Source organism: Gobio gobio, assembly GCF_949357685.1.
Source record: "Gobio gobio genome assembly, chromosome: 19".
Classification (NCBI taxonomy): Eukaryota; Metazoa; Chordata; class Actinopteri; order Cypriniformes; family Gobionidae; genus Gobio; species Gobio gobio.
Window position 1 is genome coordinate 40,519,593 of NC_137112.1, and position 15,201 is coordinate 40,534,793.

At 35.1% G+C, this 15,201-nt stretch overlaps 2 protein-coding genes across 3 annotated transcripts in view; one reads left to right on the top strand and one right to left on the bottom strand.

Annotated features, from left to right (window-relative positions):
• Positions 1-656: 656 nt before the first annotated feature.
• lims1 (LIM and senescent cell antigen-like domains 1) lies at positions 657-14,710 on the bottom strand. 2 transcript variants are annotated; one of them, XR_013818558.1, is made up of 11 exons: positions 14,542-14,710; positions 10,003-10,162; positions 8,722-8,788; positions 8,516-8,636; positions 8,086-8,235; positions 7,855-8,005; positions 5,856-5,948; positions 5,679-5,727; positions 5,439-5,514; positions 4,890-5,089; positions 657-1,963 (listed from the first exon to the last, which is right to left on the bottom strand). XR_013818558.1 is itself a non-coding variant. In XM_079844378.1 (10 exons), the coding sequence occupies exons 1-10, from the start codon at positions 14,568-14,570 to the stop codon at positions 1,849-1,851; spliced, it is 1,011 nt and encodes a 336-aa protein (XP_079700504.1). In that variant the 5' UTR covers positions 14,571-14,710; the 3' UTR covers positions 657-1,848. The 2 variants fall into 2 exon arrangements, 1 of the variants encoding a protein (XP_079700504.1); XM_079844378.1 differs by lacking the exon at positions 4,890-5,089.
• A 414-nt stretch (positions 14,711-15,124) lies between these two features.
• Positions 15,125-15,201, top strand: part of thsd7bb (thrombospondin, type I, domain containing 7Bb) — a 127,553-nt gene continuing 127,476 nt past the window's right edge. The window contains exon 1 of the mRNA XM_079844379.1: positions 15,125-15,201. This exon is cut by the window's right edge and continues 59 nt beyond it. The gene's annotated coding sequence lies outside the window, so the exon portion shown is untranslated.

Below are 15,201 nucleotides of genomic sequence, written 5' to 3' on the forward strand. Positions count from 1 at the left end.
GCTCTTTCAGCAGATAATGCGCCCTGCTACAAAGCAAAAATGGTGCAGGAATGGTTTGAGGAGTACAACAATGAGTTTGAGGCGTTGAGTTGTTGAATTCACCAGATCTCAATCCAATACAGCATCTGTGGGATGTGCTAAACAAACCGATCCATGGAAGCCCCACCTCACAACTTACAGGACTTAAAGGATCTGCTGCTAACATTTAATTGAGTCCATGTCTTGACGGGTCAGGGCTGTTTTAGCAGCAAAAGGGGGACCAACACAATATTAGGAAGGTAGTCATAGAGTTATGCCTGATCGGTGTATATGACTATTTTGTAATTCTGTATTGAACGATGTTTTGGTCCCCCTTTCCATGTAGCTCATATATATCAATCTAGAACTATTTTTGTGGTGGTTTTCCCCCTAACAATTGTACTATTGTTTTGCATTATATTGGACTGCAAGATACCAATATTTGTTGAATATAAATAAGCTGAAGACTGATTAAATGCATTATATATATATATATATATATATATATATATATATATATATATATATATATATATATATATATATATATATATATATATATATATAGGTGTGCGTGTTAGTTTTGCAAACATTTATAACAGAGATTAAAAACTTTACAAAAACAATATGACATCAGAAATAGTGCATACTTTAATAATATACTTTTATATTTCATACAGAACATAGTGAAATTTATTTAAAAGCTGCCAACAAGCATATTAATACATATTTTGCCAAAATGCTTAATTCTGTGAATGCAGGCCATGATGAATTCATAAAGTAGTTTTGCTATGGCTCTGTAAATTAAAATGAAATGTCTGACTAATAAAGGGGAGGAAAAGATAAAACCAGCACACACTATAAAACGTTCTCTGAACAGTGTGGCTACAACTAGCATGTGCAAGTTGAAATGTAGTGAGGTTAAAACTGTCATTTTTTTAAAGTCTTTCAAACTTAAAAATAAATGATGAAATCCGCTGTTACAAGGACAGTCTAAGTTCAGTCGATTGTTACATAAACCGTAAGTAATTGCTGTCAATGTAAATAACAAAACACAAGGCACAAGTTCATCATATTTGGAAAGTATAAAAAGCATTTTCTCCAGAAAAATAAGGCAGGCGTGTCATAAAACGAAATGAAAAAGACAAGGATGTTATGATGCAAGACAGTCAACACAGTTCATAAACCTCTCAAAAGAAATATAAGTGGTGTAATTTATTGCATATTTCGAGAACACTGCAAGGGCTTTAATAAAGCAAGATCATTTAAACTGAGGAGATTACACAGCCTGAGCACTTTGTTCATTCGAGCGAAGAGTTTGGTTTAGAGGTTGTCATGTTCCTCCAGGCTCATTACATCATGCATTAACTTTTGATCCTCTGTCTGACAGAAATATGTGAGGCTTGAGCATACATTAAATATCAAATACAACTCTTAGATCAATACATCAAAGCCGGACCCGGAGTCCGACACAGGAAGGGTTTCGGCCTTGATAAAAAGCTCTGTGGCATTGCATATGAAGCAACAAAAGTCAAAAACGTGCTCTGAACAGTGTGACTACAACTAGCATTATCTTCATAAACATGCAAGTACTTATATATATCAACAAACAATATAAAAGTATTTGGTTTTGTTTTCAGTGTGTTAAGACACTAGAACATCTGTTGGAACGAGACCAAAGTAAATCTGCTGGTTATTTTCGGTCATGGAAAAACAAATCGAAAGCTTAAGAACTATAAAGTAAGACACAAGTGACTATAAATCCAAAATGCGGTCCAGATTTAGTTTGGTCTCCATTCATTCTTCAAGCACCAAAGATGGCGAGGAGATCTACTTGCGGCCCAAGGTCTCTGCAAGTTTCTTGAGTCTCTTCTTCAGCTCCAGAGGAAACTTCTCGTAACATTTCTTACACACCGGCTTCATGTCAAACTCCACAAACTTGTTCCTGAAAACACAAATCTTGCTTTTAGGAATGTGCTTTCTAACACGTTTAGGCCAGAAACATATGCAAGTATGCAACCCATTTAAATGTACTTACAGTAACTAAAACCATTAAAAATCATCAGTTATCAATCAGTTATATGCATCCTATACTCAGTTACATACATTCATTTGTATTATATGTGCTTATTTTTTAATAAAACCTCTGAGGGCAGTGTAATGCATTTGGTCTATGAATGACCAAAAAAAGAAAAAAGGGGCAAAAAAACATTAATATGATAGTGCTGAAACGATAAATGAACACTGGAAAATAGGGATGCACCGATATTAAAATTTTGGCAGACACTGACAATTATTTTGAAGTTATGACTGATTACCAATAAATATTAAAACATTTTGTTTATTATATTTTTAATACATTAAAATACTATAAACAAAAAACATTGCTACAATTGAAATCAAGCATCACATTATAAATGTACAGAATTAAAATGTATACATTTTGAAGCTTGCTAAATTTATGTTATTAAATTATTAGTATATCTAAATTAGGGAAACATAGCCTGGCAAGTCAGACCCACATCAAGATGTTAGTTGATAGATTAAACTTTCGCCGTATCCGGTCGGCAAAACTCCGAACACATCTTCCTTTCTTATGAATGACTGCAGTGCCGTTCTTTGTTCTTTTCCTAAAGAAAAGCTTAACTCCAAGTCTTCCAGAGTCACGGCCAAAGCCGGTTCGAAAGACCGCTCTTCGCCAGCTTCTTTGTTTACGAGTAGCACGCGGAACCGCGGCAACACTGCCGTCATTATGTTAAGCCCGCCCACCGACTCTATACACGATGTGATTGGCCTGACCAGAGTTTGGTTTTTCCAGCTCGCAAGTCAACGGAGAGTTGCTAGACTACCCTGGCTGTAAATTAGATTTGCTGCCGCTAAGGTGCGTCAAAATTTCTAGGCTAAGGGAAACAACTAATCGATAATGAAAATCATCGACAACGAATGTCCTTATCAATTAGTCGCGTCTGCCCACTATGCATGAAAAAACTGTGCGTCAAATTACAGCCCCCGAATAACGCATTTGGACAAAATGCCTCTAAAAAAGTGGAGGAAAAGTGAGCGGCTGCAGGAAAGATACGTGATCCAAGCTGCCCAAAACATGAGAATTCTTTATTTTAAGCTTCAAGCTAATGCATTAGCGTAATGTTTAACATGGCTTGCCCTGTCAGGGGCTTTGACAGGTGCGTGTGCTGTTTAATGTGTGATGCGTTTCCTCAGACCAACACTTTCATTTTACGGTTTTATCCATATCTGTAAGAGTTACAAATTCACACGAGTATTTCCATTTTGCATGAAGACTAGTCCTGACAGTCTGGGTTAAACTTCAGACATTACTGAATGAGTGCCGGCGCGCATGCACGTCAAACAGACAATTAGAGAGGGATATAATTAATATACCGTGCAAAAATATTCATTTTGCTGAAATATCCTGAGTGGTAACTGTAAAGGGATATCAGCGTGTAATTGAATATAAATTTAAGACAGTTCTTACATTTAGATAAAGAATGTAACAGGTTACTGTGTCCAAAGTGAATGTGTGTTCCTGCAGATTATTCCTCATATCTGTTAAAGGGTTAGCCGACCAAAAAATGTAAATTAGCCCATTATTTACTCACCCTCAATTCATCCCAGGTGTATATGACATTCTTCTTTCAAACAAATAAAATTGGAGTTATATTAAAAAGTCCTGGCAAATCCAAGCTTTATAATGGCAGTGAATTGTTGCCTTGTTTATGAAGGTGAATTAATCCATCATATAACTGCTCCACACGGCTCCGGGGGGTTAATAAAAGGCCTTCTGAAGTGAAGTGGCGTGTTTGTGTGAGAGAAATATCTATATTTAAAACTTTATAGGCTAAAAGAACTTCCGACAGATAACCAGTACTCATCGATTTATGGCGAAAGAGTAACCCTTGACGCATCCGTATTGACAAATGGAGAAGCGCAGAGGATAGAGCAAAACTAAACACCGCTCATGAATTTTTAAAGAGAAACGGCGGAGGATTTCGATATAAGAGAAGAGGGGCTTGAGTTTGTTGCCCAGCCCTATTCGCGTGAGACGTCAAAGCTTGCGATGCTCCTGTACATCACGTCAGTGGTTACTCTTTTGCCGTAAGTCGAACTGCGTACGGCTTTCCGCCGGAAGTTAGTTATTTTAGTCTATAAAGTTTTAAATATGGATATTTTGAAGTTATGAAGTTCACACCACTTCGCTTCAGAAGACCTTAATTAACTCCCCGGAGCCGTGTGGAGTAGTTATATGATGGATAGATGCACTTTTATGGACGTCAAAAAACGACAACCATTCACTGCCATTTTAATGCTTGGATTAACCAGGACTTTTTTTAATATAACTCTGATTTTATTCGTCTGAAAAAAGAATGTCATATACACCTAGGAAGACTTGAGGGTGAGTAAATCATGGGCTAATTTTCATTTTTGGGTGAACTAACCCTTTAACACAGAGCTTGTGTTTTTATTTTTAATAATTATCTCCATTATTATCTTCAATTTTAATGTAGGGATTTAAACTGTCCTTTTGCATATAGCATAGATATATATATATATATTTCTCATAGCATTCAGTTGGCACGTTTGTTTGAAGGACAGCATTGGGCAGGATGTGGAATATTGAGTTGTGACAATAGCTTAAAGAAAAGAAAATTGGGCTTTTTTTTTAAATCCGATGAATCAAAAAAATTATAAATCAAAATAATCATTAGTTGCAGCTCTATTTTAAAGTTTACTGACAGATACTCTTAAAAAAAAACGAGTATCAGCCGATAACTGAGATGTGCATCCCTACAGGAAAACATTTTTGAAAGAAGTACATAAAAGACAAAATAAATGGTGAGGTTGAAAACACTAACCAACGATAAAGAATGAGTGAATCAGATGAGCATGAAGAAGGAAAAGGAGAGAAAAGGGTTACAGACAGACAGCGATGGCTTTCTTTCGGCGTTCGCGAGAGTCGCGTTCGCGTTTCGCCAAGCGCCGTTTCAGCTCTTCCGGCAGGCGTTCGTAACAGTGTTTACACACTGGCTTCAGGTCCACCTCCACAAATCTGTCCCTGCATGGCCACCGTCAGGGACAATGAGGGAGGAAAGAGAAGAAACAAGCGAAAAGGAGGGGAAATTGGATGGAAAATTGGGTTTGAAGTGGAAGAGAAGAGGAGAAATTGAAAGTGGTAGCATTTTGAGAGTGAAGGAGAGAATTGAAGGGGACAGAAGTAGACAATACAAGAGTTAGTTGCACAGAAAGGTTAGTTATGATCCAAATAAGAACTTCACAGCACCGGGAGAGGCAATTTAAAGACACATTTAAACACAGCTAGTGAAAAGCCACTAACAAAAAAAAAAAAAAGGAAAGTGGGGTAGATTGTGATAAAGGATGAGTATGTGTGAGCAAAAATCACTTACTTGAGAGTGAGCTTGGTGTTACAGGTCGAGCATGAGAAGCAATTCACGCACCAAGCCTTATTCAGAGCTGACACCACTGAGAGAAAACACAAAAGCATCTTTACAGCTCACAACAGCAGTAACCCTAGCCGTAACAACTGCGCTTCAAAGCATTATTATTTTTTGGTTATTATATACATACTGAAGCTTTAAAGGTCGAGAGCTAAATGTCAATATCATGTTCAAGTAAACAGCAATTACCATCTCCTTCGATCACACGATTGCAATGGTAACAAACGTCTCCGAAGAGCTGCACAACAGACATAACAGACACTCGCATTAAAAGCTAAAAGTTTCATTATGCACAAGGTTTATAAATAAAAGATTTTTAAGGGGGGATCAAAAGAGGCTTTGAAAGAGGGGTCACGCCTGTGTTACCTGGTTGTAGTGAGTCTCGCAGTAAGCAAGACCTTTTCTCTCGTAATGACGGTGTCCCAGGAAAGGCTTCTCGCACTTGGCACAGACAAAATGCTGTAAACACACACAAACGCACAAGCTCAATATGAAGTTCAAATAAATTTATATATATATATATATATATATATATATGTTTTTTTTTTAAAACACAAACACAAACATTCAAAAGTTTGGGGTAAGAGTTTTAAAAATGGTTTTGAAAGAAGTCTTATGCTCAACAAGGCTGCATTTACTTAATCAAAAATACAGTAAAAAATATAATATTGTAAAATATTTTTGTAACATATTTTAAAATGTAATTTATTCCTATGAATAAAATTCAGCATCATTACTCCAATCTTTAGGTCACATGAGCCCAGAAATAATTTTAATATGCTGATTTGCTGCTCAAGAAACATTTATTATTTTTATATTATAATTATTATTATTTATACAGGTTTCTTTGATGATTCGCAAATTCAAAAGAAGAGTAATTATTTGAAATATCTGTAAAATTATAAATGTGTTCACTGTCATTTTTGATCAATGCGCTGCATCTATGCTGAATAAAAGTATTAATATCTTAAAAATGAAAAATGAACAGTAGTGTATGATAAAAGAAAGAGATCTAAAGTGAGATCTAAGAGAAGAGATCTAAAGCAAAAAGATCAGTGTCAGAGCCAGATCATCCAATCGAATCACACAGCGGACACCTCATGCGCACACACATTGAAATAAAAATGTATATAATATTGTCTTAATTGGTAAATGTTTGTTTATTTTTATTGCCATATCAGCATATGTGGCTATTATCATGGCAAGATCAATGTATTCAAAATAAATATATAAACAAAATTAGCACAGTTGTAGCAACAACAAAAAAAGTTGATAGATAAATTTGAGTTGATAAATATAACACATAAAATAACAAACATTATATAAGTTTTCATTTCTATATTTGATTAAAAAAAAATTAAAAAACCTGTATTATTCCAAGTGAAACATTTTAAAAACATCCATTTAAAGTGACATTCAAAGCAGTACATTCCAACAAAATATGTTTTATAGACAAAGGGGTTTGACAAAAATTACATATTGGTGGTAGATCACCTTTCAATAAAAACAAATGAACAAATGAGTAAGTCTGGAATGACCAATTCGGCATCTTGTGTAAACAGTCTGATCCTGTCTACTCTCAAAAAAATGTATTTGCAAAGAACTTTTCATTTATGATTGGATTAACTTCATATAACTTATTATTTACACAGCAATCCTAATTGGTACAAATTAAAATATTATTCAATTCAGTATAAGGCTGTCACGATATAGACATCTCAGGAGTCAAAAATAATGTTATTTGCTTTTAAACACACTCCTTTAAATAAACAATTCAAATTAATGAAAATATTAAATTAAATATAACAGCATGGAGCCTACATTTTTCTCTATTTTTTCAAGTAAACAGTCAGTATTAAAAAGGTAGAACAAATTACAAGCAATAAAACAAACAGAACAAACACAAAGAAATAGAACAAATTAAATAAAAGCTGCTTGAAGTAACCATGTAAACGTACAGAAAGTGAAAAATCACTAATAAAATATAATTACTTTTCTTATATTACTGAATGATTATTATACCAAATACATTAATATTGATCTGATGCAATTTGCAGTTTGACTGCAGAGAGCAGTGAGTGCTTCTCCTTTTCTACTATATTTTTGATTTTTATTACAAATATAATATGTAGCAGGCGTTTTAAACAGAACCAGTTTTGTGTTTATTAACTAGCATCCCTGATTAATTATATATATATATATATATATATATATATATATATATATATATATATATATATATATATATATATATATATATATATATATATATTCAGCTATATTATGTTGCACACTACATTAATTGTACTAGAAATGTGTCACTATTTTGAACATACAGGAAAAAGAACCCAGAAAGCACACAAACCTCGACGTGCCACTGTTTGCCCATGGCATTGACCACACGGCCCTCGATTGGACGCCTGCACGCTCCACAGATCGGCACGCCCATCTTATCATGGCAGGGGAGGCAGTAGAGTTCACCTTTCAGCTCGCGAGCATCAGCAGTCAGCTCCTTACTGTAAAACACACAATCTCTAATTCACATCACTTTCAGGAAATGGGCACATCAGATGGAACCACTTGGTGCCGTACTGACCCGCAGTTGCTGCAGTTGAAGTGGTCAGGATGGTAGGGGTCATTTTTGAAAATGAGGGGCTGTTCCTCGATTATGGCGTGACACTTCTGACAGACGTACTTCCCGAGGCCCCGAGCTTTCTCGCGGTTATGACACGGACGGCAGAGATGGCTGGAAAACACAGATGTGCATATCAGCCAATCAGAAAAGACGGATGCCAGCTTTCTGTTTATTTGTATTTACATGTATTAATTTGGCCCCATACACAATCATCTGAGCTAAAGAACATCTAAAAGGGATGACTATGGTTGGTAGGACTAAAAAAAACAAGCATTTAAGAATCAGAACTGGATAATTCATATTTTAATTCATCGTTTTTCACATTAAAACTGAACGCATGCAGCCTGTCAATCACATGCTCACGGTCACCCCTCATTGGCTACCAACTCACCGGCCGGCGTTTTTGACGAATCCAACATCGGCGAGCACGGCTTGGCAGATATCACAGCAGAAACAGTCAGGGTGCCAGCTGTTATTCATGGCCTTAATCACACGCCCAATTATAAACTCTCCTGTGGGAATATGAGGGACACAATTCACAATTAGCACAGTCAATAACATCACCTGTTCGTGTGTTTAAGCATGTGCATCTCTTACCACATTGGTGACAACAGGGAGCAAACAACATCTGGAAATCATGCTCACAGTATTTCCTTCCCTCAAACTATGGACAAAAGTGAGAAACAATTAAACATAATATCGGCTCCAATGGGAATACGTCTCAGTCAATCAACTGCAAATGTTTTACACAACTAAACAAAACATACTGCTCAACACTTCAGGCAGTCCAAAGATTATTCACTGAATTTAAATATAGTTTTAAGGATCAGAGAGAGGGTGGAAAAGTTATTTATTTTGTATTATTATATATATAATTGTATTATTAAAAAATACTTAAAGGGTTAGTTCACCCAAAAATGAAAATTCTGTCATTAATTACTTACCCTCATGTCGTTCAACACCCGTAAGACCTCCGTTCATCTTCGGAACAGAAATGAAGATATTTTAGTTGAAATCTGATGGCTCTGAAAGTCCTCCATTGGCACAATGCACGATTCACTCTCAAGACCCTTAAAAGGTACTAAAGACGTCGTTACAAGTCCATCTCTCTACAGTGGTTCTAAAATAACTTTATGAATTGGCGAGAATAGTTTTTGTGGGCAAAAAAACCCCCTAAATAACGACTTATATAGTGATGACGATTTCAAAACACGGCCTCATGAAGCTTCGAAGCGTTATGAATCAGTGAGCCGAATCAGCAGTTTGGATCGCCAAATTTCAGCAGTTTGGCGGTTTGACACGCGATCCGAATCATCATTCGGCTCACTGATTCATAACGCTTCGAAGCTTCATGAGGCTGTGTTTTGAAATCGTCATCACTATACAAGTCGTTATTTAGGGTTTTTTTGCGCACAAAAACTATTCTCGCCGATTCATAAAGTTATTTTAGAACCACTGTAGTGAGATGGACTTTGTAACAACGTCTTTAGTACCTTTTAAGGGTCTTGAGAGTGAACCGTGCATTGTGCCAATGGAGGCCTTTCAGAGCCATCAGATTTCAACTACAATATCTTCATTTGTGTTCTGAAGACGAACGGAGGTCTTACGGGTGTCGAACGACATGAGGGTAAGTAATTAATGACAGAATTTTCATTTTTGGGTGAACTAACCCTTTAAACAATATTTATGTTTAAAATTATATTTTAGATCTAGTATGTTTTATTTTCCACAAGAAACATTATACAACAAATCTGACATTATAATTGGACCTTCCTATAATTTAATAAAAAAAACTAAACAAAAAGAAATGTAGAATATCACCCCTTTAACTACTAGGCTTCAAATGTAAATGTTACACGACAGGTTTAATGCTAGTACCTCGTAAAAGAGTCCTTCAGGAAACTGCTGGAAACACTGGGCGCAGACGAAGCACTGTTCGTGATACAGCTCGCCATTGCTGTTAACAATTTTCTCCTCTGGGGCAAAGCTGCTTTTACACCGTTCGCACGAGGCGTTTGCCAGGGCATTAGCCATGTTGCTGTTAGAAACAGATCAATGTCAGGAGAAACAAACAGCATAGACTATGAATAGCTTTTATCTGCCGTACCAAACAGATGTACACGCAAGGATCACACTACTACCAAAAGTTTGAGGTTAAAAAATTTATACTTTCTCCATTCAGCAAGAATGCATTAAGTTGATCAAAGTGACAGTATGGACATGTTACAAAAGATTTCTATTCTGAATCATGAAAAAAAAAAAAAAATCTGTTTCCACAAAAATATTAAAGGGATAGTTCACCCAAAAATGAAAATGATCCCATAATTTACTCACCCTCAAGCCATCCTAGGTGTAAATGACATTCTTCTTTCCGCCAGACCGGCTTCTGTATTCAACTTACGAAGAAACTGTAACGCCTCTCACAGTTCAAATCGCTTACAATACGTCTGACGTCATCCGTCATGCTTTTTTCGTAAGTATAATACAGAAGGCGGTCTGGTGGAAGCTAGATATTTTACTTAATAAAGTTTTAAATATGGATATTTGGATATCTTACACAAAACCATCGATTCACATCAGAAGTCTTTTATTAACCCCCTGGAGCCGTGTGGAGTACTTTTATTATGGATGGATGCACTTTTTTGGGCTTCAAATTTTGGGCTGCCATTATAATGCTTGGAAGAGCCAGGAATTTTTTTAATATAACACGGATTGTATTCGTCTGAAAGAAGAATGTCATATACACCTAGGATGGCTTGAGGGTGAGTAAATCATGGGCTAATTTTCATTTTTGGGTGAACTAAACCTTTAAAATAGAGCTTGTGTTTTTATTTGTCTTTATTACCTCCATTATTATCTTCAATTTTAATGTAGGGATTTAAACTGTCCTTTTGCTTTTTAAAAAAAAAATTAATATTCCCTTTGTCCAAATGGCATGAGACTTTGTACGGTTGTCCACACTCTCTAAATCTACAAATAAAAAATATAATTGGATTGATATCGGTTTTTATGTTCGTGTGACAAAAAAAAAGTCACAATAAGGGAGACCCCGCTTAGAAAACGGACAAAACTCATCCTCAAAAACAGAAACAACACATAACACGCATGTTGCAGTGGCACACTTCCAACAATGCATAAAACACCCACAATGCAAAATGATCATGCTCAGACACACACAGGAATACATTTGTTATTGCTTGTTATTGCTGTTCAGTTCATTGCATTTTGATGTTCATGTTGTGTATTTTTTACTCAATATGTAATATAACTGTAACAGAACAAAAATGAACAGAAATGAACAGTTAGTAACTGAAGTGTAGATTAAAATTTGTGGAATTATAAGAAAATCAGATGTTTGAAATAAATGATAAACTTTTCTCTTGTTCAGGTTTGATTCTAATCATAATCATCATTGAAAAAAGATTTTTTTTTTTCCAATTCATTATTGATTTTTTTCAGTACAAAAAAATGCTAAACTTTGACAAAATGTATTAATTTTAATTGTTATAATTGTGATTACATAACATTTAGATATGAATCCAACAGAAAAATACTTGTGAAAAGATCTTTCAGTCAGTCAAATAGCACTTTTTTTTAAACTGTATTTTCCAAAAGATGGGCATAAATCTTACACTAAACCATGTCAAATTATCCATGTTATCCCCATGAATGAAAGCTAGAAATCTGGGTCTTTTATCAATTGAATTTTACATGAAAAACAGATTTAAAAAAAATAATTTTTAAATGTATTTATATAAATTAAAAAATGATTATAAATCCTCCAAAAACTGCACAGATGTTGAGTAAAAACATTAATAAACAGAGTAAAATTGCATTTGTTCTAAAAAAAAAAAAAAAAAAACTGTTTTGTTACAAAATTACATTTTGTTGCATGGGGTCTGTGGAGACCCCAAAGACCCTGAGTGAAATTCCCAAACGAAGACCGTACAAGGGTTAAGCAGCACAATATATATATATATATATATTTTTTTTTTACAATAAATACGAAATGTTAGCCTAGAAATCTAGAAGCACACTAGCGGCAGCAAATCTAATTTGCAGCCAGGGCGTCTAGCAACTCTCCGTTGGCTTGCGAGCTGGAAAAACCAAACTCTAGTCAGTCCAATCACATCGTGTATAGAGTCGGTGGGTGGGCTTAACATAATGACGGCAGAGTTGCAGTGGTTCCGCGTGCTACTTGAAAAATAAGAAGCACTGGATAAATTTTAGGATTTTTGAAAGACAACCGTTTATCCTGCCCCTCAGATTGAGCCCTGCCAATGGTGTGTTCACAGACCCAACATCTTGATGTGGCTTGTCAGGCTAACGAAATGTTTCTTGAGCTGCAAATCAGCATATTAGAATCAGCCTTGGTGAGCAAAAGAGCTTCTTTTTTTTTTTTTTTTATCTAACTCCAAATGTTTAAATGGAATTGTACATTACATCATTCACTGACATACTGGCCAGGTCAATTAGCTGATAAATGCTGGCATTCCTCAATTTTGCACGTGTCTTTAAAATTACTTTTTTGCGTTACATCAATATCAGTATCATATCTTCATTTGCCACCCTGCTCTTGAAAGTGATTCAAGATGATGCTTCTCTAAACAAAAACAAAACAAAAAAAATGCCATGATGTAGCCTGTCTGGCACTTTGCAAGATATTAAGTTACACCATTTAGGAGCGACCGGGCAAGACTGTAACCAATGTTTACATCACACAAACAGAATTAGCCTGCCGTGGCCTGTGGTCACACTCCCAGACGAGATCCCAAATGACTCAGTAATTCCCTGCAGAGACATTTCCCCTCTGACATCACAGGAGATGTGGCTATTAGAGCATGAATCGTCTTCACAACTTCCCCTCACAGCGTTAAGGCAGACTGACTATCCTAAGGCCGCATTTCCTAATATGGTGCTTTGAAAAGATTTGCTTGTGTACCAACAAAATGTAGATCCATAAATAGATCATTTGTATTTAAGAGATGGAGACTGTTGTATGTCAGGTCTTATCATATGCAAGAGCTCACAGAACAACAGTGGAGGTCTCACACTACTGTGTGAGGAAGCTGGAGCTGTGCCATCTGTGTGTGCGTGTGTGTGTGTGTGTGTGTGTGTGTTCTGGAAGTATGGCAACACATTCCCAGCTTATCCAACATGCATTTAGGAAGAATATACAGTGGAGTGTAGAACTTTCAAAAATATTTTTGTTTTGTTTTGTTAACACTTTAATTAGTTTTTATTTGTTGGGAATTTCAACATTTATTAATACATTTTTTATATAAAAAGTTTTATTTTTAACATTAGTTGACACACTGCATGCGCGACCTAGCATGAACAAATAAATGCTACAAAAATTATATTGTTCATTGTTAGTTTATGTTAGATAATGCATTTACTCGTGTCTACAAATAAGACCTTATTGTTAAGTCTTACCATTTTTATTAAACTTCCCTCTCCAATTTTCTTTACATTTTCAACGTCCCTCTCCATCTTTAGAACTCCATTATACATACAAGTAAATATGTATTACTTTATCTGAATTTTACACTGAATCTGAAATATATACAAACATTTCTAAAGTTTTGGGTTGGAAAGATTTTTGCATGTTTTTGAAAGAAGAAAGAAGTCTCTTGTGCTCACCAAGGCAAGGTTGTGGTTATTTGATCAAAAATACAGTAACAGTATACAGTAAAACCCAGTAATATTGTGAAATATCCAGTTTTTGCTGCAACATGCTGATTTGTTGTTCAAGAAGCATTTCTCAATATGCTGCTCAAAATCAGTGTGGAAACTTCAGAATTATTTGATGAATAGAAAATTGAAAAGAACAGCATTTATTTGAAATATATAAATATATTGGAACATTATAAATGTCTATAAATGTAATGTGTAATGATTTAAAGCAAATTATTTCATATTACTAAAACATTGTTTGGTGTCTTCAAGTTCTAGCTGTGAACAAAAAAAATGTTTCATCCCTTAACGCTCTTTAGACATGATAATTGTCAGTTTCAAAGAGCTTAACATCTCAGGAAAAAGATTATATCCATGTTTTCCCAACAGTCTGTGGGGGCATCCAGCTCAAGAATGTTTGGGAATTTGGTCTCCAGAAAAGCAAAACGTGTGTGTGTGCGTGTGTGTGTCAGAAAAACTCAACTAGGGAGGCTAATTAGCTTAGCATCCGCCCTGATCGAGCAACCCATGACAGTTTAGTTATTCTCTCTATATAAAACGCGGATTTAACATTTACATTTTAACATTAATCAAAGGAATAGGGTGGAAAAAAAGAAAGAAGAAAATAAATAAAGTAAATAATAAAACTGCAGATATCTGATGCATCTCTGGCTAGAGAGGAAAATGTATAATCCATAACATATTTAATATAAATCTATTTCAAACATCGTAACTTGTTACCTGCCCGTCATCTCTGACACCCCCAGCATCCCCTACAGCACGGCTTATCCTGAAAGACGATTCAGATTTTATTCGACAACATAAGACGCCCCTCGGATCTGTTGCTTTTCCACTTTTCCCCCTCACTCTAAGATAAAGATGTTTTCCTGAAAAACAGACTATCCACTCCGCTCGATTCCGGGTTAGATCACGTGCGGTTCGGCTAGACTTCTGATTGGTTATAAGAATCAGTTCCACTGCTATGCAGAACTTTTTCAATTTTTGGCTATTAAAAATTATTAGTCATGTGTGTGTGTGTGTGTGTGTGTGTGTGCATATATATATATATATATATATATATATATATATATATATATATATATAATATATATATATATATATATATATATATATATATATATATATATATATATATATATATATATATATATATATATATATATATATATATATATAATTTTAAATTTGAACCTAAAAAATTAAATAATTATTTGAAAATAATATGCTGAGCTTAAACAATCGCGAGAGTTGTTGTGAATACTTTCTATATATGGCGCGTCTCTTTGTATCATTAGGTGATACTTTTGTATTGTATCCCTTTTGTAAAGTTTGAGCCTGGTCGCCATTCACAGTCATATGGAGGAGCGCGTGTAGGACAAC

Excerpts from the sequence above, each read along its gene's own strand:
- lims1 (XM_079844378.1), bottom strand. The coding sequence starts at position 14,570 with ATGCTGGGGGTGTCAGAGATGACGGGCAG. Across the intron at positions 5,949-7,854 it reads GCAAACAGTGGCACGTCGAG|CATTTTGTCTGTGCCAAGTG; the intron begins GTTTGTGTGCTT and ends GTGTGTTTACAG. Across the intron at positions 1,964-5,438 it reads AACACCAAGCTCACTCTCAA|GAACAAGTTTGTGGAGTTTG; the intron begins GTAAGTGATTTT and ends TTGTGTTTTCAG.